The sequence below is a fragment of the Excalfactoria chinensis genome, chromosome 3, assembly GCF_039878825.1.
Source record: "Excalfactoria chinensis isolate bCotChi1 chromosome 3, bCotChi1.hap2, whole genome shotgun sequence".
In the NCBI taxonomy this organism is placed as follows: Eukaryota; Metazoa; Chordata; class Aves; order Galliformes; family Phasianidae; genus Excalfactoria; species Excalfactoria chinensis.
The window spans coordinates 26775785-26800122 of NC_092827.1; the positions used below are offsets into that span (position 1 = coordinate 26775785).

A 24338-nucleotide genomic window follows, 5' to 3' on the forward strand; every position below is an offset into this window, starting at 1 on the left:
TGAAGCCAGCGTGATGAGGTTCAACAAGACCAAATGATGGGTCCTGTACTTTGGCCCCAACAACCCCAGGCAGTGCTACAGGCTTGGGGTGGAGTGGCTGGATGATTGTGTAGAGGAAATGGACCTGGGGGTATTGATTGATGCTTGGCTGAATATGTGCTAGCAGTGTGCCCAGGTGGCCAAGAAAGCCAATGGAATTCTGGCTTGCATCAGGAATAGTGTTGCCAGCAGGAACAGGGAAGTGATTGTCCCCCTGTACTCAGCACTGGTGAGGCCTCACCTCGAGTACTGTGTCCAGGTTTGGCCCCTCACTGCAAGAAAGTCATTGAGGCCCTGGAATGTGTTCAGAGGAGGGCGACAAAGCTGTTGAGGGGTCTGGAGCACAGGCCTTATGAGGAGAGGCTGAAGGAGCTGGGAATGTTGAGAAGAGGAGGCTCAGGGGAGATCTTATTGCCCTCTATAACTACCTGAAGGAAGGTCGTAGTGAGCTGGAGGTCAGCCTCCTCTCTTGTTTAATTGGTGATAGGACTAGAGGGAATGACTTCAAGCTGAGCCGTGGGAGATTTAGGCTGGATGTTAGGAAATACTACTACTCTGAAAGAGTGGTCAAGCAGTGGAATGGGATGTCCAGGGAGGTGGTGGAGTCACCAACCCTGGAGGTGTTCAAAGAACATTTGGACATTGTGTTGAGGGACATGGCTTAGTGAGAACTATTTGTGATGGGTGGATGGTTGGACTGGATGATCTTTTAGGTCTCTTCCAGTCTTGGTGATTCTGTGCACCTGTACAGAACTACAGCTAGGTTTTGTGCCAACTTAAACGCTTGAAATGAGGTATGAGCACTCGAAAATGTATAGAGGAAGGATGAGCACATTCAAAATACCGATTGCACAATAGTACTGGGAAAAGCCAGCTGCTGCAGTGTTTTGTTGAATGTGGGTCCCTGCATCTTTTTTCTCTAGTGTTTATCCAGCAGTCAGAGCACTGAATATCAGTGTTTTACTAACTAAAAAGCCTAACTAGTTAGGTTAATGAACTGCAGATATTCAGACATAAGCACTGGTAATAGTGCATTAGCATTCGTATCCTGCTTTCAGTATTTCAAGAGTAGACCTTTAAAAGTGGTAAGCAGTTGGTTGTGTGTACGTGCATTTATTACAAGTCTGTAATTGATACTGCTTTAAAATAAAATTTGATTTTTGTCAGTATGCATTGGAGATGCATTGTAATAAAGACAATGAATAGCATAGCTAGTACCTGAACTTAAAACCTATCAAATGAGTATAGAGTAGACCTCTTGATTTAGATCATTTCCCTGTATATTGTGTGCGTTTAAATTGGCCACTCGAGGGCACCTTTGTATTTGGTTCAGCTCCTGACTTCCTGAATATATTGACCTGGTTTCATAATGCACTCATTTTTAATCTCTTGAATCTTTTGAATAATAGCACTGTAAATTTCATATTTAATGGAAGCTTTATGCAGGTTTCTAAAGCTTCAGCTTGAACTCTTTAATAAAAGGCTAGGTAGCAAAATGCATTATATCAAGAGCAAGGTTTTAGAAAAACTAAAAATAAAAATTCATGAAAATTTCTAATACATTGACCATAACACCCATTTGTGTTTGCATGATCTACCTGGAAGGATGTTGTGGCGAGGTGGGAGTCTGCTTCTTCTTCTAGTTAACTAGCAATGGGACATGAGGGAATGGCCTCAAGTTGTGCCACAGAGGTTCAGGTTGGATATTAGGAAAAGCTTGTTTTCCAGAAGAGTGGTCGGGCACTGTAACAGTCTGCTTAGAGAAGTGGTGGAGTCTTTTTCCCTGGAGGTGCTCAAAAAATGTGTGAACTTGATACTTAGGGCGATGGTTCAGTGTGCACTGCTCGTGATAAGTAGATGGTTGGACTAGATGATCTTAGAAGTCTTTTCCAACCTTGGTAATTCTATGATTGTTGCCTACTATCAAATATGTTATTAAAAAACTAACGACAGTAAAATCATTTATTTGTTCTTGTGTATGTTCTCCAAAGCTTCACTTAGTGTTTCTTTTTACCTTACTCTTCACTGAAATAGTATCTTTTGAATAGACTGCATTGGGCAAATAATGCATATCTTGATGCTTCTACATTCACTAGTAAAATAGTGTGTAGCTGGATAGCATCATTGCAGAAAGCTAACATGGTTTAGTGGGGAAATACTGGTGGTGGATGGATGGTTGGATTAGATGATCTTGGAGATCTTTTCCTACCATGGTCATTCTGTGATCTCCCAGTAAGGAGGCCAGAGAATTGGAAAAACATCATAAACTTGCAAATCCATTATTTTCTATTTTATGATCAAGTCTTTTATAGATCATCTGTGAAAATGAAGTCTTATGTAACATGTGTATTCTCTTGTTCTGCACTGAATATTAATGCTTTTGAAGTCTGCTTTGAGTTTCATTGGGCAAAATAGTCATTTTTGCCAAATCAGCTTTCCTAAAACAAAGAATTGCTAAAATTAAATGACTGCAAGTTTTTTTTGTCTCAAACTTGATTGAAAATTTATAATCTTTACAGTATAAATACAGAGACTTAAAGAACTCTGTACTTATTTCCACTTTTAGCCAACTCTGAATTCACTTCTTAATCAAAAGTCCCAACTATTCTGTGATTAAAAACTAAATGAAGTATTCAGATGATGGTTGTCTGTTCACAGTAGTACATTTTTAATGCACACAAACACATCAGCTTTATTCTTAGCAGCATGTACGGCTGGCTGTAGGGGTTGCCATTGGTTTTGTTGTGTTCTTTAAGGTGCCAGTAATTAGCTTTTGTTCACAGCATTCCAGAGCACTGTGCTAGCATATGTTGTCAGAGTATATCATGTTGTGCTTCTTGATTTGAATGCTGGAAACCACTTGCTTTTTTTGGTGTAAAAAAACTAGATAGGTTTGCTGTCTTATACATGTGGTCACAAGTGGGAGAGGTTTGGGTCGTTAGTCTTTAATAGCCTTGGTAACAGATCTCACTCCTGTCATCTACTCGTGCAAATGTCTTTTTTCTGTTAGATCTGAATTAAAGGAATATAAAGATACTTTCTACCTCTCCTGCTGTTTACTCTTGGAATAGTAGTTTTGCAAAGCAGGTTGTTTTTGCTGCTAAAAAGAGGGGATGTCTGTTTACGGTCAGCAGTATTTTCAGATCCTTAAACTTGCTCTCAGGAATGGAGCTGATAGTCTTTCCTGATGCTTCTGATCAGTCTTAAGAAACAAGTCAGTGTCAAGACGGGCTGATAAATACTGAATGGAAAACAGGTGTATTGCTTTGAGAGGGGATTACGTAGTGTTCCTTTTCAATGACCACAGTCTACTTAAAAGGTTTTAAATTTATTATTGAAAACCTTGGTTGACAGTCCTGAGCAGTGATCAGCTATAAACACTTAAGGTGCATTTGTGGCTTTCAATTCATGAAAGGCAGGTTCACTAGTATGGAATGCAGCGTCTTTTGGGACTGGGTGTGTGTACCTGTCCCAAGTGGCTGGGTCTGGGAATTAGCTTCAACCTTGGTGCTCCCACTGCTGACTACCAAACGGTATAATTGCAGACATAGAAGTAGGTCACTGAGCATATGCTTTCTCAATTGCCATTTGTTAGTCAAATGAGATTCATTAGCTTGCCAACGAACTGGGACGGCTTTATGAGCTACCTTATCATGGTTATAATTTTAAAAACAAAGATTAACTACTACTATAGTTTGGTTACACAGTTTGTCAGCAACTGTTCCTTATCAGTATTTTGTTTCTTCTGTCTGGTGTGACCTATAGAGGCCGGAGATGTCACAACAGTGCAGATGGCATGGAGAAGCTATTAGTGCTAACTCTGAATGATTGGTCTGTCTTTTTTGCAGCTAAGTCATCAGGATAGTGTTGGAACTGCTTTAAGGATGATTTATGCTATTAAAGATCATTAGTGAGGTTTCTGCTATACATCATATCTGTAAAGTGTACTCCACTTTGAAAAGAAGAACATGCCGCAACCTTTCAGAGTAATAGTTGGAGGACAGCTGGATGGAAAATAAAACCTGTGGTGGCTATTGAAATCTAAGAACATCAAGTGACTTCAGTGATTTGCTAAAATATAGCATGTGGGTTAATTTGAATTAAGAATGAGAATTTGAAAACTGAAAACCAAGTACTGGATGATCTGAAGTTTCTCTTTGTGCTTGAGGACCATATCAGAAGCTGAAAAAATGCTGTATGTTATTCTAGTCAACATCCATAATTCCAAGGAAATTAAGAAAAACAAAACTGACATTGCAGTAGCATTACAATTTTTAGTTGTATCTGATGCAATCCTGGTATGTAGACCTGACACAAGGAAACATCTGAGCGTGGACAAGGACCATAAGAGCTGGTACTGCTGGGACTTCACGCTAACTAGTTTGCTGTGCTTCTCCATAAGGCTTCTCTGCATACCTGGCTAACGGAACTACTTTGAGTTCAGGAGCTACCTTGCTCAGGACCAGCTGGAAGCAGGATGCTGGGCAGCTGTCCCTGAGACACATCCCCAGTGGCAAGTAATGCTCCAGCTTTCTCTGGTAGCCTGATCAACTCCACAATGGACTGTATCAGTCTGTCTTTTAATCCTGTTTTATGCTTAGCTTTATCCAGCCACTCAATTTAACTTGATTGGATTTTTTTCCATTCAGATGTCCTTATCTGGTGCAGCAAAGAAGATAACAAATTTAACACGATGCAGTGATGATAAAACTGTTCAGCAGCTCAAACTCCTGCCATTACTTCCATTATATAAATGTAATCAGTTCTTTATATGTTGTAATGCCTCTTCTCTTAGAGATTATATTCAGTCATGCACCTTTTGTACTCCTTCTTAGTTGAATACTTGCATATGTCAGGCATGCATTAAAGTGCTGGAGTTTAGCCTGAAGTGAATGCAGTTCTGCTGTGCATCTTCAAACATTATTTGTATTTTTCTCACCTTATACATCCTGTTCAGACTGCAACTGCTTTTCCCTGCCTATCTGCGTAAGCTTGTGTACTGCTTCTCTTTTGATTTGCAAAGCTACAATAATTTCTGGCTTTCATACAGTTGCCATATCCCAGATTGGATACTCCCTTAATTTATGAAGATGATATGCAGATTGAGGACTACTATAGAAGCATGGAAATGTGATGCAAGCATCTCTAGTGCTAATTTCATTCTGGAACCCAGATGAAATTCTGCTCCTCTAGTTTTGTGTGGTGAACAGCTGTTACCTGCTGATCACCTGCTAGAACTGTCAAACTTAAATTCTGTTTCATCTGAAGAACACAAAAAAATGTTACAAAGGGAAAAATCCTACTTTATCCTTACTAGACATACCTAAGATATTCCACCATCACAATTTCACTCATTTGAGTTTAATTCAAATCTTGATAAGAAGCATGTTAGAACTCATTGTTTAGTGTGTGTGTACACAGATATATCTATATATATACACAAATCACTCTGAAAGTAATGTCCATAGAAATTACAGCAAAGATATGAAGAGCACAGTAACAGTACTTGACAGAACAAATTCTCAGTTACAGAATGCTGTTTTTCAATGTAGTCATCACCATTATGTGTGTATTTTTGCCAGTGATGAACAAAAGCTCATGTGCAGCACTCAAAGATCTCCGTGTCTGTCCAGAATATGGCTTGTCCTTCATATCCCTGTCACTGTTGCTGAAATGCACCACTTGTGGCCTCACTGCACTCACATCCACTGTTTCATCTCATCAACATTCAGCAAGCATCACTGAATGTCAATGGGTGCCAGTTTCTGCACATGAAGAAATTCAGTGATGCACCTTTCCTTCATACACACTTCCATGTCAGGTGCCATGTTGTCAGACTGCTCCTCTGCTGTCATCTGTCACACAGCAACAACAGAGACTGGAAAAAAGGTGGGAAGGTTCAACCTCTACTGCCATACCACCAACATCCACCTCCAACATTGTGGGCCACCCTAATAAAATAGCAGGCATTACTGTCAGAGCCTCCTAGTTCCCTGACATCTATATTTGTTTATAGTGCGGTGTAATCAGAATAAACAGGATCCATGCAGCACCTGAGTGCTATGGCATAAGAAACAGCTTTCTTGCAGCTGTTCCATCTAGAACTTTTCGTATAACCTGAGGGTTTAAATACAGCAAATTTAAAAATGAGGAATCTGTTCCATATTTCTGTGGGATAACTCTATTTTAAAAACCGGGCTATGTATAGTTACTGAGTTTGTGGAAAAAAATATGTTATATACGATTTATGAATACTCTCCTATGGTACTTGTAGGACTGTTAATAGGGGACATGAGGTAGGCTTTTTCTGTAGCCATTTTTCTTTTACTACAGTAAAAACATGTCATCTGAATTGGCTGTTTTGATCCAACGTAATGACCTACTCTGCAGTAGCCTCCCTTACTTATAAGTTTTCATCATAGATAGCAGAGATGATACAAGACAGTGTAGAAGTGTCAACTTTATAGTTCTGAGGATCTACTACATGTTTGTTGAAAGTAATTCAGTTGTATTTTTGTAGAGGGGATAACAGAAAGATAATGTTTCCATCAAAGTGACTGACTGTGCATAAAGAAACAGGATAGACAGATGAATGGAAAAGCATTTAGAGAAATCCCATTTTCCTGAGCGAACTAGATCAGTTTCACATTTTGGATAATTCTGGAAGTGATAACAGCAGTGCATTTTGGTCACAACAACCCCAGGCAAGCCTACAGGCTTGGGGAAGTGTGGCTGGAAAGCTGTCTGATGGAAAGGGACCTTATTGTGCTGATGGACAGTTGGCTGAATAGGAGCCAGCAGTGTGCCCAGGTGGCCAAGAAGGCCAATGGCATTCTGGCTTGTATCAGGAACGGTGTGGAGAGCTGGACTAGGGAAGTCATCCAGACATGGTACTTGGTACTGGTGAGGCCTCACATCAAGTACTGTGTTCAGTTTTGGGCACCTCAGTACAGGAAGGACATTGAGATGTTGGAGCAGGTCCAGAGAAGGGCAACAAAAGAATATGCCCTGTGAGGAGGGACTGAGGGAACTGAGGCTGTTTAGTCTGGGGAAAAGGAGGCTGAGGGTAGACATTGTTGTTCTCTTCCAATATCTGAAAGGTGCTTACAGCGAGAGCAAGGCTGATCTCAATGGTGACAGGATGAGGGGAAATGGCCTCAAGTTGTGCCAGGGGAGGTTTAGGTTGGATATCAGGAAACACTTCTTTACAGAAATGGTTGTTAAGCCCTGGAATAGGCTGCCCAGGGAGGTCATTATCCCTGGATGTGTTTAAAAACCATTTGGATGTGGTGCTCAGGGACGTGACTTAGCGGAGGGTTGTTAGTTATGTTAGTATGGTTGGGTCATGGTTGGACTTGATGATCTTTATGGTCTTTTCCAACCTGAGCAATTCTACGATTCTATAATTTTATGTACTTGTTCATAGAATCATAGCTTCACCTGACTAGAAGGTTTGGAGTTCTGCCTCTTAGATGCTGCTTTATGTATATGCTTTATAAACTCTAAGCTCCTCACTCCTTTGGAGTGATCTTAAAGGAACAGATAGTTAGGACTTCAGTTAATGTATAACTCTGAGTTATTTTGCATTGTTTTTACTAAAAATACCGTTGCAGTGAAAAAGAACAAAGGCTCTCTTTTCTCACCCTCCTATGAGGACAGTATGACTGTGTGCTTCAGCACATTAATATTTCAGTAGTCACACTGGAAAACGAGAAAAATGAATGAAGCCGAACTGTTTTTCTTAGGTCTGTGATATGAATTTGTCCAGGTTCATGTACTTGTATACTATTCTAGAGAATTCTGTTGTAGGTCCCTCGTTCTTGCTTGATGGAGTTCCTTTAGAATTCATGCAGATAAATGCAAATACTTCGTCTTCTCCTTTTGCTTTTTCTTAGTTGTTTTTTTTTCCCCTGTACTCCAAAAATTACTCAGAACAAAAATGATATCTTAGCTGTCTCTGCCCATCTCCACCATTTTCCCAACTTTTCTTGCTTATTTTCCTTTTCATTTCTTTCCTGTTTTGCACAGATATCCTCTTCTGATACTGCTCAACCTTTGGCATCCTCTCCTTCTCTCCAGGCTGCTGCTGAGAAGAGCAAAGCAGAGGTATATCTTTCTGGTGTAACTTTTTTTTTTAATTATCTAATCTGTTGCTTTGCACAGATGTTTGCATTGCTATAGGGTAATTTCACAGAGTTGCTGGAGAATTTGAAGTGTTAATAATCATTTAAGCGTTCTCCCCTTTGCTTCCCTGACTGGGTACAAAGGAACTTATACAGTGGGACAAAACACATGTGCGTGAAGTGCTAACGTTTACATGTTGAAATGTTGGTTACCCTCTGGTTTAGTTGGTGTTCCAGAGCTGTGTGGAAACAATTCTTCATTCCAAATTAGTGGGTGTGACTGACTTTGGCCTTTCTCTTCAGGAGTAATTTTTGACATCTTTTCTATATTACTTGTTTCAGAATCATCAGTATTATTCCACTTACTTCAGTCTCCTTGGAGATAAGTGTCACTAAATTAATTCTTGTGTTTCTTTTAACTCATACTGTTACAATATCCTTTCTAGCCGAGGCACGTGTATGTGAACTAACATTACATTTAATGTTTAGAAAGGCCTTTGAAAATTTTCACAAAGAAGAAGATGAGGTATCACTTACACGAACTTTCAGTAGGTGTTACAATGTGAAATCAGAATGGAATGCTTCAAAATGCAAATGTTCAGTATTAGGTTCTTCTTTATGAACACTTTGAGACTGTATGCAGACTATGAAAAAGTTATGATCTAAACATAGATCTTATTTTTATTCTAGATATAGAAAATGTGGCCAGATATTATAAATTTAACTATATTAAACATAAATTAAAATCTGAGTTAGTGTTATAGCCTAGACCGCAAGCCTTTGAATTCGATGTGCTTTTGTAGATGTAGCAGGAATCTCAGCAGCTACTCTACAGTTAAACTCACCATTTATTTCTCAGTCCCCTCTTTTTGCATTCAAATTTTTAAGTTCTGCTATCTAACTAGCATGCCATACGTGTTGGAAACAATTCTGGGGAAAAACGAAAGATTGTTTAGCAGTATAATTTCATTTGATGGTCTTGATAGCGCTTTTTGACTAATTTTGTAAGAAATGAAACACTTGAGTTGAAGTTCTGGCATGAATACACCTTCTGAGAAGTGCTTTTATTTAGTGTGTATTCATTTTTATCTAAGGGAGCTGAAGCAGAAAGCTTGTATATTGAACTTGTGAAGTGTGAAGATGAAGGAGTTACAGGTTTTTAAGTCCGCATCAGAAAAGAAGTGAGTGAAAATGAAGTCCCTGGGAATTGAAAAAGATCCTTGTAGGATTTGTGAGGTGAAAAACACTGATGAACGGTTTGTCTTCACATCTCCGCTCTAGTTTGGGCTTTGTTCAGAGGCATTTCTTGTTTGTACTGTGTCACTTTTGTGGCGTGTTTGCTGTATGAAACTTACTGTAAGCCCACTTGAAGTCCAAAGAATTTATATTTCCTGATTTATTTTTTTTTTCTCCTTTAGAAGTGGGGTTTCTCTAGCAAAACGTATTAAACAATCATATATGTTAAAGTCAAACTGGAAATTGAGACATCTTGAAGATAATATGCAAAAACCTCTAACTCTGTGTTCATTTGAACATACTCTAGTGACCTAGTGTTGTATCTGAGAAGCAAGTGTACTGCTATAACACTTAGAACAACCGTCTCCACTGGGGGGGAGGACAAATAGTTGCATAAGTCCCAGAAGAGTATCTGCAGGAGTAGAAATCAAGTGTACTTAAATTATTCAACTTGAGAAAGTAGGGAGGGAGGAAAGGGATAAACAACTTCTGGAAAAAAAGTGTTCTCCAGCAGTGTATGTGTGCACGATATGTGATTGCAGTCAAAACATGTGAGGAGTGTTTAGAATTCAAGTTGATACTAGAATTGGTGATACAATTATGAAAGAGGGGCTAAGCTTCATTTGAAAAGCATGGCCATGCATTTGCAATCTTAGTTCAGTAAGCCTGCAAGGCTCCCTTCCATTGAGGAGGGTATCATTAATGGCTGCAACTTGGTCCTGATTGTTTTGGTGCTGCAGTTGCTGTGAGGCCTCAGTTGATTTCACCTTGTGGGAGAACTTGCACAGATTTGCTTCTTCCCTCTTTTAACATCCCTCACCTGTGTTGTAACTGTTTGGTAGTGGAAGCTGAGTGGCAGATAGTGGCTTCTGTTCTGATGTTTGAAGAGACCCCATCTTATTAGACCCATGTAGTTTTGAATTAATAAATGGGGGACAACTTCTGTAGTGTGGCTATGATTCTCTCAAAGGAAGAAAGGGATCTCTTATTTCCTTTCTGGGTCAGCCTATGGTCATATGACTCACTTAAGTCTTTCATACGACCAAAGTCAGTGTGCTATATGCAAGAGTGCTATGTTTCTAACACTACTCAATCAGCCTTTAAAACTGGTAACTCTGCAGAAGGCGAAAGTTAGGTGCATGTTAACTTACAGTTCTTTGGTCAGGTTGGAAACTGTATTAGTGACAGAGGTTATCAGTCAGTGGATTACACTCCATGGAAGGCATGGCAGATACCACAAATCCCCTTTCCTTCTACCCGTCACCACTTGATCCATTGTTCACCCTTTGCCACCTTACTTAAATGACAGAACTGCAAAGCTGAAGGTTCCCTCTGTAACTCATCTTAATGATGTCACGTGTTTCTGAATCCAGCAGAACCTAAACTATGGTAGTTTTGTTGTCCTTTCTTCCATGAAATTGTCTGATTGTTCCTCAATTCGTGTCAACTTCCAACAACTGAATTCCCGCAGCAAGGAATTCCACAGCTTAGTTACAGCGTATGTAGAAAATAGTCTCCTTCTTTTCTAAACCTTGTTCTGTGCTGCCTATGATAGCCGCTTATTATTGTACTGGAAGATGAGAAGTGATTCCTGACACAGAAATTCAAGACGGTTTCTGTTCTGACTTGGAAAGCAATGGATGATGCAGGGAAAACAATTCTTTTGCGGTAATCTTTGATACTAGTCAGAGATGACACACTTGTTTCTTTCTGTACTTTGTGGGATTTCACTGTTGTTAGGGAGATGCTAGTGATTATTAAGAGAGAGTGTCAAAAGCAGAGTTCTCATGGGTCGTGAGAAGACTTTAGTAGGTGGTGCAGAGCAGCTAGATCATATGATTTGGAAGTAATAAACTTCAGTAAGCTATTTTTGTGAGGATGTGGCCTCATCTCAACTGTATTCTGTACCCAGTTGTAGGTACTTTTTCTCTTCAGGTCTTTTCTTAGGAAAAAAAATAACACTGGTTTGTTTTTCTTTCTGCTTGTTAGCAGAAATGTAGGTGAGAAGATAAAATAGTATTTTCTTAAATTTTCAAAATAAAATGTCATCTTTTTAGTAGTGCTGTTTGAGCAAAACATCACTTCTGCAAGCAGTGCAGGTAGGAGCATAAGCGCATAAGCTCTAAATTAAAATGGACTAACTGGAGATCTTTCTTCTATGTGACTGGACATTCAGTATGTTTGCAAATGCATTGTTACTGAGTATTAACTAATGCTTTTGTTGTTGTTGTTTTTCCTCTCAGAAGGAAAAAGAAAAAAAGAAAGAAGAGAAAAAGAGAGAGAGAGAAGCAGAAAAAACATCAAAACAAACAGCAGTCGAAAAGGTAAGAATATCTTATTTTTCAGTTATTTGAAAATGTTTTGTTGGTTGTGTTGAAGAATTTAAAAAGATGAGATTTGTAGCTGTGGGGAAAATTAAACACACACACACGATCCCGATAATCCGCACAAATTACGTACTTATATGGAAATAAGAGCACACATAATAAGTTTGCAGGAATGTGAATTTGGATTTGTTAATATTTAATCTCAGATGATGAAGGTTTTTAAGAGGTACCATTACCATTCTTACATAGAAGGTTTTCAGCTTTATTGAGCGCCACATGATCATTTAGTGATGTCTTTCTTAAATGAATCCATGTTAAAAAATAAGTGTTTAATCTGTAGAATTGAATTAATAACTCCTATCTGGATAACTTGAAAATATTCAACTAGAACGTGTCACAAAATGTGACATGCAGACCAGCTTAAGGTGCTTCTTTTAGCAGTTATATTAAAGTGTAACAAGCGGCTTTAACAACGTAGGGACATTTAAAATTTCATGTATACTGATCTACACTGCTTGTAGAGTTAATATTAAAGAGAAATGGAATGGATAATTTAAGTTTTAAATACAGTAGTTTGTTCTGAGACAGATGTCCTCTCGCCAATTATATGACTCCAATTATGTTCTTATATCCAAGTATGTTCTTATGTGCATCATAGTCCACAAAACACATTGGTGTCTCCATCTGTCATTTAATTCCACAGTAGCGTTCAGTTACAATTATGAAAAATATTGAATATTCATGCCTTATGATTGCAGATGTATTTCTAGTTAAGTTTTCAAATTTCACTTTTCTTTGTTTTGCATAATAAAAAGATACAAAAATATACGCATATGTGGATAGGAAAAAATAACTCTCCTCAATACAAAGGTTTTTTGTTTGTTTGTTCTTGGGGTTTTTTGTGGGGATTTTTTTCGTGTGGATTTGGAAAGCAGTTTTAGAATTACAAAGCCAACGTATTGGGATGACAATTTGGATTGCTTCAGTAACCCATTGAAAAAAGGATATCCTTATGCATATGGTAGGAGGTCAAGGCATGTTTGTTAGTGTTAAGATAAATATTAAAGTTCTTGATTGTTGAAGCTCTGCAAGGGCACAATTCTTTTACATCCAGCCAAATTAAGTGTCATAATCAAAACGGTATAATATAGTCATATAGGCTAAACATGTTGCTGTAGTTTGTAAAGCCCAGAAGTTGAGTGTTGGCTGGGAGGAGGAAGGAGTTTTTATTGCAAGGATGAGTCAGCCTTGTCACATGGCTAGGACAACTTCACTGAATGAGGAGAAGGGACTGCAGTGTGCCTTTACAGCTGGGGAGCTACCCTAACACTTGATGTAAAACCCATTTGAAATGCCTCTGATTAGACTTACGTTTGAAATGTAATGCCAGTTAAATGATTGAGCAAGAAGGTGTTTTCATTTTACATGCTTGTAGTGCAAAATGTGTAATTCCATAAATATATCTAAGCTAGATCACAGTGTTGTAGCAGTTGGAGAATGTTTGAGAACACAGCGTAATTTATTTCATTACTAATATGTCAGCACTGATTGCTCAAATTAGACTTGTCTATGTGTCATCTCTTTAATTTAATATGCTATTTAAGCTTTTCAGGGTTTTCAAGGATCATTGAAAATACACTGCTTTTAGACACTAGCAATAAACTTTAAAATCAGCCACTTTCTAAATCCAAGTCAGAACTGTATCAAATTCTTGTGTTTCCATTGGAGAAGTACTGGTGGGATAGAGAATGAAAGGGTTTTAGTTTATGTATATGGAGTTCTACTTTGCTGCTTTTATGCTGTGATTCTGCTTGAAAAGATTACATACAGGGATACTCTTCTTAGTTTGACTAATAATGATGGACTTAACATCCTATTTGTCTGTCTGTAGGGTATCTTGAATATTGCATGTTGAATCAGTAGGGGAATGCTGGCATCTTGATCACAGTATCATATTTCCAGCAGCACAGCAGGGAGCAGGTGACTGTTTATCCAAGCATTGGGTGTCCTGAAGAAGGAAGCAGATATTAAAGATTCTTCATATATGAAGTCACTGATTATCTTCACGCAGGCATAGTATATCACCAGTGGAGACATTCCAGGCTTGAAAAGTTATTAAAGATATGTAACCACGCAATTGTCAGTTTTAAAGGAACTCTGTTGATTAAGGTAATTCATTCAGTGTTTTGTCTGTCCTACAGAAGAATCAGTGAAGATGGAAAAGAAAAGCAGGCTTTAAACTAGGAAAAAGTTTTATGTGAAACTATACAAAACTGCAGAGAACTTCAGCAAAGTCATGTATGAGTCTTAAATTCCTAGTGTCTTCCCTTTTATATCTTATTTTTGAAACAAAAGAAGGAAAAGTATCTTAGAAAACCCAACAACAAAATGTTCCCATTCAACACTTATATTCTAGTCTCTACTTCAGAGAACCAAATCTGCACCTACGTTTGGCTAAGAGCACTTGTCTGGTGTCTGGCTGTCTTATCTGGTCAGATAAGACAGAGAGTTAGCTTTCCTACCATGTAAGCACTAATTTGATCCTGAAGTACTGTGCAGTAGTTATTATGGATCTCAGCTGATAAACCTGTTCCTACATATGTACATCAAATTTCTTGTAACCTTTAGATAATGACATTTGTATTGAAGATTCCATTGATTCACTAGTAGTTTGTGCCATTACAAGATGACATGTAAGAGTTGCCCTAATATAACCAACTACCAGTACACACTACGGAGCATTCAGTGTCAATGTGCTTCAATTTTTCCAGGAAAACAGTATAATAGTTGGCATACTAGATGCTCATTGAGCACGTAATTATATTTTAACATATCATGTCAGAAAACTAGAATTTTACCTTATGTTTTAGACTTTCTACTGTGGGCTGAATATTTTTAATAGGGCTGGTACAGTAATCTGTCAGGATTCAAAGTCACACTGTAAACTATAGCAAATTAGCCAGCAAAATGAATGCATTTATTTCCTTGGATATCAGAACTACAGACTGTGGGGGTTTATTGACTCTTGAAGGTCATCTGCACAAAGACTGGAAAGACTGAACTTCTTGAGAAACTCTTACCTGAGCAGTTAAAATAGAATTCTTAGTGCCCTTTGGGAAGATGAAAGATGAAATGTGGGTGAATGTGAATCTGTTTACACTTCAAGCATTTTTTACTTGAAGATGACACCTTCCAAGAACAAATTATCTTAATTTTCAATTACATATCTTCACATTTTAAGCTAGTAATTAAGAACTAGAGCCTCTAAAGCACAGAAGACTCTTATGTAAGTTTAAAATAGGAAATTACAAGTAACTTGAAGTTCTCATAAGCTTAAAACTATTGACAAATCATATTATTAGTCTAAGATGGGTGCCACTTTTCCAGCACACTCACTTCATAAATTCAGATCCAGATTTTAGATAAATGTTAAAGGAAAGTAATCGTTCTGTATAAGGATGGGCAAAGAAAATTGGAGCCAAAACCCAGGTTGTTTGCAATCGACAGAACTACCAATTTTAGCAATACAAAATGTGTTGAGTTGCAAAAATAAGTGGGGCCAGTCATGTGCTTCATAACGCTTATTAGGGGCAAGAGAGACTGCCACCCAATGAAGGCAATTTTTAGATGTTTTATATACACAATGACAACTATGACTTTAAATTTGCTTAAAAATAAATAAATAAAACCCCTCAAATTATATAATATATAACCATTTTTTTGGGGGGGGTGGAGGGCGGGGGTGAAATCTGTAGTCTGCCACCTGCTGTCTGTTTCCTTGATGATTACATGTGAAAATGTTTATATTCTTGGCAAGGAAAATATGGATAAAATTTCAACAACCATCTTTTAAGATTCATCACCCTGCCCACCCTTTCATCAGCTGCTGAGTAGTTTTTCTTTCTTATTAGTCCTTTGCATAGTTGAGGCTGGTGAACTTTCTCAAATCAGACATTTTTTTCTGTGTTTTTCTTTTCTGCTGAGGCTGATTGAACTGGATCTTCATTCAAGGGCAAAGCGAAACACTGAACTCCTATTTATTTCTAGTATTTCTACTGAGAAAGACCTCTTACTCCTCAGGAAATTGAATGTGCTCAATTTACAGTCATTTGGCAACTTTCAAAAGAACGTGTAGCCTACATATTCTACTAGTGCGTAAGGGAGCTAGCAAAGCCTTACAGTAGTCTCTGGAATTCAAACTTAAACTGTTCATTCCTTTTGTGTAGTGTCTGCTCTTTGCACAAAGGAGCACTTCAGGTAAATCACAGTGCAGCGTGCACCCCGTCAGTCTTCTACTAGTTTTCCGCCAAAGAAAAGGATAAGATGCAATCTGATCATTAAAGCTGCACCGTGTGTCTTAAGTTTCATCTGGGATGGAATTATTTTCTTCAGAGTGTCTGGTATGGTGCTGTGTTTTGGTTCTAGGAGAAAAGCAACGTTGATAGCACACCAGTGATTATAGTTGCCTGCTAAGCACTGTTGTATAGAGCTAGGACCATTCTCAGTGAAGGTCCCAAGGAGCTGGGAGGAAACAGAATGGGTATGGCTGACTTCAAGTGGCCAAAGGGGTATTCCATACCATACAATGTTATATGAAGGGAGTTTTGAACAGGGTGGGAGTGAATCTTGCTGTCCTCCGCTGCTGACAGGGTTTGCTAGATGTTAGTCAAGAGGTGAGCAATTGTTTCTGCATTGCTTGCCAGAAGTAAGGGGGAGAAAAATCATATGCCTAAAATGTTCAGATGTGGCAGCATTCAACTTTATATATAGCGTTAGTTGTTAAATATAGGAAATCTGATGTGCTAGCAATATAGAATTAAGCCAGAAGTGATTTAGGAAACCATCCTCAGTAAACTTGGCATGTATTTCTGATTACAAGATTCAGATAAGTCCTGGGCACTTAATTCTTTGGAAGTGTTTTCATCCAGCACTGTATGGCTTTTTATGGCATTTGCCTTGGGGACATTGCATCAGTTGATGTCTTTTCGTGGTTCATTCTGATAGTTTCACTGAGGGTTGTAATTACCGTGAAACTACATCTCCTTTTTCTTTTTTTAAATGGGCCCTACCGAGACAGATTTTATTGTGTTTGGACAGTCAAGTTAAATGGTCAGGATGTAAAGAGCAAGCTGTTTTTTGTCTTCACAATCCATTTGTGCTTTTGTAAACTAATTTTGACATTCAAAGTTAAGATTTTTCTCCTGAACATATCAGGATGATGAATGTTTTTAAGGGAGCGCAGCAGTTAACTTGATTAACTGAAGTACTCTTTGACACTGTAAGTTGAATTTGTTTTATTATATTGCATCTTGAATTTGAAACTGGCTCTTGTTTATGTATAAAGTTGATTTAAGTGACAGGAATGGGTCAGTTAGAGGTTATCTTCCAGTGGCAGTATATCAAAGGCTGCTTTTCTTCCTCAAACTGTGGACTAAATTGCCAGCTTAAACTCAGTGATAACAGTGATGTGCTGACTCTGTCCAGTTGTTACCAACCTGCACCAGATGGCCAGTGTTACGGAGGTACTGACATAAATTTATGTGCCCTTTTAGAAAGTACTAGCAAACCCCTCAAGTAGAACTGGGAATGTTATATTAGTAGCTTTTCCTTTTCCTGTAGACAAAATAGCATCAAACATTCATTTACCAAAGATGAAGAAATTGCTGTGGTTTCTTTGTGTTGTCCCCTCTGCCCCTAAAGAGAAGTAAACTCCCACAAAAATCAACCCATCTGGGCAAGTGAGGCAAAAACAGCATTAGTCTCTGTTGGTTGGAAGAGCTAAAATGTTGGTGTCCACTTAAGCACCGGTTTGGAAACGGTTTACTTAGGTGGTTACTTTTAAACTCTAAGAGTAAGTCAACTCAGCAAATACAGACCTGAATTACAATTTCAACTTTTAGAATATCTGTAATGTAATTCCATATTTGATTGTGTTATGATTGATGAGGTCTGCTGAGTCGCATGCATTCATGTGTATATTCTCCTAAAACCATAAGCATAATTTTGCTTTCCTGAATGATTTCATGTTTAATGTTTTTTCTTATAATCTTACATAAAATGTTATGAAACTTTGATGTTAATATATAATTGAGTATTTACCAGAGGAACAGAAGAATTTTGCACGGTGATTGCGTACGTAGACTTACTTTGTCCTTGTTTGCATAAATTAATGGGAAGTAGATCTGAGTTAAAGCTCAGCATTCAGGACTATGTGATTAAAATATAGGACAGCCTGTTTCCCTACTTCCACCAAGGATGTATTTCAGACTTGCTCTCTCAGTTTTATGGACCTGTGCAGCCTGGTTTTCTGTTTCTAATACTATCTCCTCTGTGTTTTGGAAGAGACCAGATTATTTTTGAGGTTTTGTCCTATGTCCTTCTACAGATTAGCATAAGAAATGAGATTCTCCTTCCCAAAGCTGTGTAATTCATTCTTTGTGCAGGTAACAAAGGATTCCTTGTGTTTAGGGGTTGCTTTGAAACCTCTAATCTCATGAAAGTAATCTGCCATGGGTCTTATTACCTATTAGAGCTCTAGACAAAGACATGAGGAAATAAATATTGCAGGTAGAAGTAATAGAAAACCTTATTTGTCAGATGGGAGGGAAAAGGATATTTGTCTTTTTAGTTGCAGAAAAAGAGCGAGGCCATAAGAACGGTATCACATTTTTTTTCCCAGTCCAGTATTCCCTACATTCTCTGTATCAGCTTGATTCGATCAACTCTGCTCTGTGGCAGAACATCATTTTCAAGTTTGTTTTTTATTAATTCTAAATAAATGGAATCTTAAGCCTATGAAAACAAGCTTGGGTTTGGGCTGCTTTGGTTAAATTTGTCTTCGTTTTACTTGCTAAACAAAAAGGTGCTGTGAGGTGTGCTTAGTTTTAAATGATCCTCAGTTACCTTTTTCCTCTGTACAGTCAAATACTAAATCAGATCTGGTTTTTGAGTCAGTAATACCTTCTAACAAATGGTATTTCTGGATTTCTCCTGCTTACATCTGATAAGAATCAGCTTTTTTCCCATATGAATTTAAGAAAATTGGGAAGGCAACTCCTGCAGAGTTGTCAGAGTGAGTTATGCTTTAGCTTTCCTTTTTATGATTCATTGTAAAATGTTAATATCAGTACTGGGGTATGTTAGTTCTGCCTGTAGTCTGTTTGTATGATTTGACGCCTACAACTGTAAGGAGGCACATATTTAATACAATGGAAGGTGGGTGCATTTAAATTGTTTTGAACTAAATCAGCCTTATTCACAGATGGACACTATTAAAAACACCTATATGACCAAGACTTAAGCATTTCGAGGCCTTTGAAACCATGGAAGCACACGTGATTGAAAGAGCATATATGCCGTCTCATATAAAACATTGAATAAAAATTACTGCTCTAGTTAGATTGCGCACATTCAGTGAAATGTGCAAGAGCAAAATAGTGTGAAATCATTACAGAAGTGGTACTGACATATGGAGTTGAATATGAAGAAGGATACAGATACGAAGTTAAGAACGGGAGCAAGAACTTTAAATAACATTACTCAAAATAATAACCTTATCACATTTTGAATAATATGCTTTGTTTTCCTAACATAATTACAAGTGTTGGATCAGGAGCAAAGCAGTCAGGGGTCTTTGTGTGTTCCCTTTCATTTCACTGTGGTTAGGCTAGAACGTGCTTAAACCCCTCAGGTGAGACACCGCACTTCAGTGGGTGAGCATCAAGATATAGCAGCTGGATAGCAGCAAGAGCTGTCAGATGTGCAAATGGTACTTAAAAGTAAAGATGGTAACTTCATTTTTCACGAAAAATAATTTCGGATGCTACAGGCAATTGTAAAGCCTCCAATATTAGTTTCAGTACTTAGTAATTTCTTTAAAAAAAAAAAGAGAATGTTTAATAGCTCTCAAGTTCATGCTGTCATGACATTTTCGGTGTCTTACCATTTAGCTTTTGGTAGTTGCTCATGGCAGTAGAACAACACATAAAAATCCTTGCTGTTCTGATGTCAATCCTATTACCTAATAATGTTTTCACAATCTTCATTCAGACGTATTTGGGAGATGCCACTCTAACTTTGGTAGAGAAAAAAGCAGGGCAAAGCAGAGGCAGGAGTTTTTAATGCAATTTGAAGGAAATGGACAAGTCTCTCACTTGAGGAAATTTTTCAGGAATCATGGTATTAAGTTAAGTCACTCATTAACTAGCTGTTCAGATATAGAATGCCTATTTAATGCTGAATTCCTTGTATGTCAGTCAGCACTGTTAACCCATCTGCAATCAGTTGCCTTCCATCTCTGATAACAGAACGATTACAGCTGGATCATTTTGTCTCTCTTACCTGAAATTTTGCCTTTATAAAATATGCACCTGCAGCTAGAAAATGGAACCATTCTGCAGTTGGTCCCATGCTGGTTGTCGCTGTACTGTTGCAAAATAAATCTCTGCATCTCACTGTTCAGCAAATGCATTTCTCAGCTTGAGGATTTTGTAGTTTGTGTCAGAATATGTTACTGCAGGCTTGTCTGCTAGGCAAATAATGTGTTTTACACTGTGTATTAATGTGATTATGTGATTAATTCTGCTCAAGATAACGTGTTGATTTTGTCTTATGTATTTAAATCCTCAGCATACAGGATAGGTACATAACAAAGTATCAGACAAGTAGGGTAAGAGGTTTGTGCCAGTCATTGGGAGAACTCAGGTCAGAGGAGCCTGTGGGTCAGCAGATGGAGAGGTCAGCCACTTACTGCAAAGGCAGCACATCTGTGACCAGCCATTGGAGGTACCCACAGTGCGCTCATGTGTAACAGCTAGCATGTTTTGAGCTGAATTAGCCAATGAGTAGGATACCAGCATCTGGAAAGATCCATGCTCTGAGCTGGTGACTACCTATGGGTGCAGGGTCTTGTTGTTATCCTTTTCAGGATGCATTTTCGAAACATAATGCTGTACCTCCTGGTTGTAAATGAGCTAAGGAACTGGAGCTAATGCGTATTACTGTAATATTGTCCAGGCTAATTAGATCAGTGTCAGCACAGGATAAATACTTATTCTTGTTTTATGAACTCAGCTTATGTGATTCTAAAACTGAAGATGTTTCAGACAGCTTTGCAGAAATACAAACCACGTGTATTGCATTTTGCAGCTTGCAGACTGAGCTGCATTGTAGTGGGATGCTGCATGAGCCACAGCTTTAAGATGGAAATGTCTGGATTTTCTCCTCTAAAATGACTTCTCTAAGATTTTTAAAAACAGGCTTTATTGGAATAAAAGTAGAATACTTTGGTTTTATCTGATCAATTTTCAGGACCAGATAAGATAGAATAGGAAAAGGGTTGATAAACAGCTTTTCCCTGTGCTTTTTGTGTCCTTGTAAGTGGGTCCTTGCTTCTAGATTCAAATGCAGTCATTTTAACGATTCTCAGCTGCAGCAAGCTCTGCTCAAATCCTTACCTCCAGAATCTGTTACAGATTTTGTCACTTCTGCATGCAGGCTGCAGGCCTGTCCTTCTCAGCAGTTCTGTCATCTCTAGCTCAGCTCCAGCTTCCTGCTTCTTACTGTGACTGCTACCTAGTGAACATGAAGGAAAACACCAAAAGACTGTAAGTGCCAAACTTTTAGGAGAAAGAATTCATTCCCTTATTTCAGATGCTGTTGTATATTTGTATATGGAGTGGGATATCCCTTTGGTTCATTTGGGTCAGCTGTCCTGGTTCTGTCCCCTCCCAGTTCTTTGTGCTCACCCAGCTCCTTAATGACAGGACAGCACAAGAACCTGAAACATACCTGACTTAGTTGTTGCAGAGCAGTGCTTACACTGAAAATTGGTGTTGCTAATCTTACTTTCATCAAAAATCCAAAACACAGCACCATACCAGCTACTAGGGAGAAAACTGCATTGGCCAAAACCAGGGCAAGTGCTTTGCCTTAACTGTGAACGTTTAATGAAATCCAAATACTTAGGTAGTTAAAGCTTAGACTGTGGATAACTCACAAATGTTTTCCTTTAGAAATGTTTGAACTAAACGGCCTTTGTGTGCAGATTCCTATAAATAAATAAATCTGATTCTATATTTTTGGTTTGTTTGGTATAAATGGCCTAATTTAATTTGTGTACACCAGTGTGAGCAGTGCAGTGTCAGGGAGTGATTCATTAGGGTAATTGCAGTAGACTTAAATAACAAATTTAAATGTTCCCCCTGGAGTGAGGTGTTTGTTTGAGGGAATTCCAGTTCCAATAAGAGTTGCAGCTTTTTTGTTGTTGTTGACGTGGAGTGTTTTTCATCTTGATTAGAAATGCATCAGGTTTTGCATGCTGAGATACTGTAATGGGTACAACAAAATACCCAACGGTGCTATCACTGTTGGTTATTTTGTGGTTCAACACATTGTGCTACTTTTCTGGTGCTTCTTGCAACTTAGGTGAAATGGAAGTTCATCGTTTGCTGAAAGTATCCCAAGTTTTAAAGAATCAATCTGTTTACTGAGTTTCTTTACATTTAGTTAAAAGCTTGAGGAGAGTGCTAATGTCTTGCAGGAGGGTAAGCTGAACACATTTTATCTTACTTGAATCAAATTTACTACTATGGAAGAATTAGTTTTAATTTATTTACCTGTCAGGTCCTGAAGCTGTAAAATGTTCTTTAAAAATTCTAGAACACCTGTGAATAATGCTTTAAATAGATACTGGCTAAACTAACTTATGTAATAAAAGTATATAAGCTGTCAGGAAAAATCATATCTCTAGACCTACCGCAATCTTATAGTAAATGACTAACATTAATTTCTCATATGGGAATTCTCCAGTGTTTATGCTGCCCTCAAAAGTTTTATTGCAAGCAGGTAATGAAGAGGGAAGGAATCCAATTACTTTATGCACAACGCATGAAGTCCTTACCTAATAAAGAGCAGAGAAGGACTTCTGTTCAGTAAGCACAGAAGCATCTGTAAGCTCTAGTGAGTAAACTGGAAATTGCTTTTAAGTAGGTTAGGAATGATTTTCACTACATTATTTGATGGATCTTCTAGCTTTTATAAAGCTTCTTGGAGCTACGGTAGGGTATAGAAATAAATGCTCGAGTAGGTCTGATGTGTGTGAAACAGACTGAATTATAGATTCATGTGAATTTTTCATTGAAGTATGAAATTGAGGAAAATGTTCAGAGAGGCATTTTTTCTGTATAATATTTCAGTATGAAAATAGGAGCAGATAACTGGATTGGACAACGGATGGAACACATCTTTGACAGTGATCGATTGCTTCAGAGTAGGAGAGAAATTCATGGTAGTAACTTACAAATGCTCCTACTTGAAACGTTCTGCTTGAGACCTACTAGTTGTGTGGCTTATGTCTTGCACCATGTATGCTGCTACTCCTACTAATTCACAGCTAATGCAAAAAGAATAAGGTGAACAGAATCACAGAATTGCATGGGTTGAGAGGGGCCTTAAGAGATTGAGTCCAACCCCATTGTCAATTTTAAATGCTGCTGCTGAAATCTCCTAAATTATTTGTATTAACATCTTATGGTAGTGAATTAGCAGTTCTCCTTTTTTTTTTTTTTGAAGTATTTTACTTTACATTTCTGTTGGATATCCTTTGCCTTCTAGAATTGTTAAACCCATAGTTTGTACATACACAGATAATTGACATAAAGTTAGAGAAGCAGAAAATTGGCACTTGAATTAGCAAGCATTATTCTTTTGTCCCAGAGTCATTCATTTATAATGAAAAATAACCACAGTATGTTCTCAGCATACTGCACTTCTGAGCCTACCGTTAGCAAACAACTTTGTTTCATCATTCTCATTTCCTGTGCAAAATGTCCCCAGCTGCCTCTGTCAGAGGAGGGTTATCTGGTGGATGGGAAGGTACAAACAAGTGTCTTACAAATGCAAAGCTCAGATTGGCCTATACACTCTGGAGTGCATGGTCATATTTGAAAATGTTCTGAAAGGACTGCAACATATGGGTAGTGTTCTTAAATCACTTCACAAGCTTGGATTAATTTCCTGTGTTATTACAATAATGATTAAAAAGGAGAGAATGAGTATAACTGGAGATTATGGAATTGCTGCTAGATCTGAATAATGAAGTTTTTTTCCTCAGAGTTTAACTAATACTGGAGGGCCTCATATTGTCTGTATATCCAGCTTGCCGTTTCCCATTCCTCTACTTGTCTTCTACATCTTGTAGCCAAGTGTGTGTGGGCACTGTGCTGAGAGTCAGAGATGCACAAGCTGGCTTTTGCGGAAAGGTGGCATGGATAACACCAGCAACAGACCACATAGTATCCTGTTATGCATGTTAATTTAGTAGATGTGTGACTGTCAGTCATGGTGGCCTTGACCTTCCTTCTTGTCTTGCCCATGAGATAACTGTATCCCTTGTAGACAACATCATAGGCGCTGTTCCGTAATCTTTGTGCAGAGGAAGGAAGAGGATTGACTTGGCAATGCTTTCATTATTTCTCTTTTCTCTGATGAGACAATGAATTATTCATTCTGTGGTTATCTTCAGAAATAGCTGGCTGAACAAAATCTGATGAAATGCCTGACTGGGACACTGGACTCTCTACAGCTAGCATGCTTATGCTTCAGGCATTACAGA

At 38.2% G+C, this 24338-nt stretch overlaps 1 protein-coding gene across 2 annotated transcripts in view; it reads left to right on the forward strand.

Moving 5' to 3' along the window:
• The window catches only part of SMAP1 (small ArfGAP 1), an 88904-nt gene that overhangs the window by 39263 nt on the left and 25303 nt on the right, over positions 1–24338 (forward strand). The window contains exons 5-6 of one of the 2 annotated variants that reach the window (XM_072330877.1): positions 8068–8145; positions 11642–11722. In XM_072330877.1, coding sequence (XP_072186978.1) covers positions 8068–8145; positions 11642–11722 — 159 coding nt within the window. The remainder of the gene's footprint in view (positions 1–8067; positions 8146–11641; positions 11723–24338) is intronic. The other variant, XM_072330878.1, reaches the window with a different exon arrangement.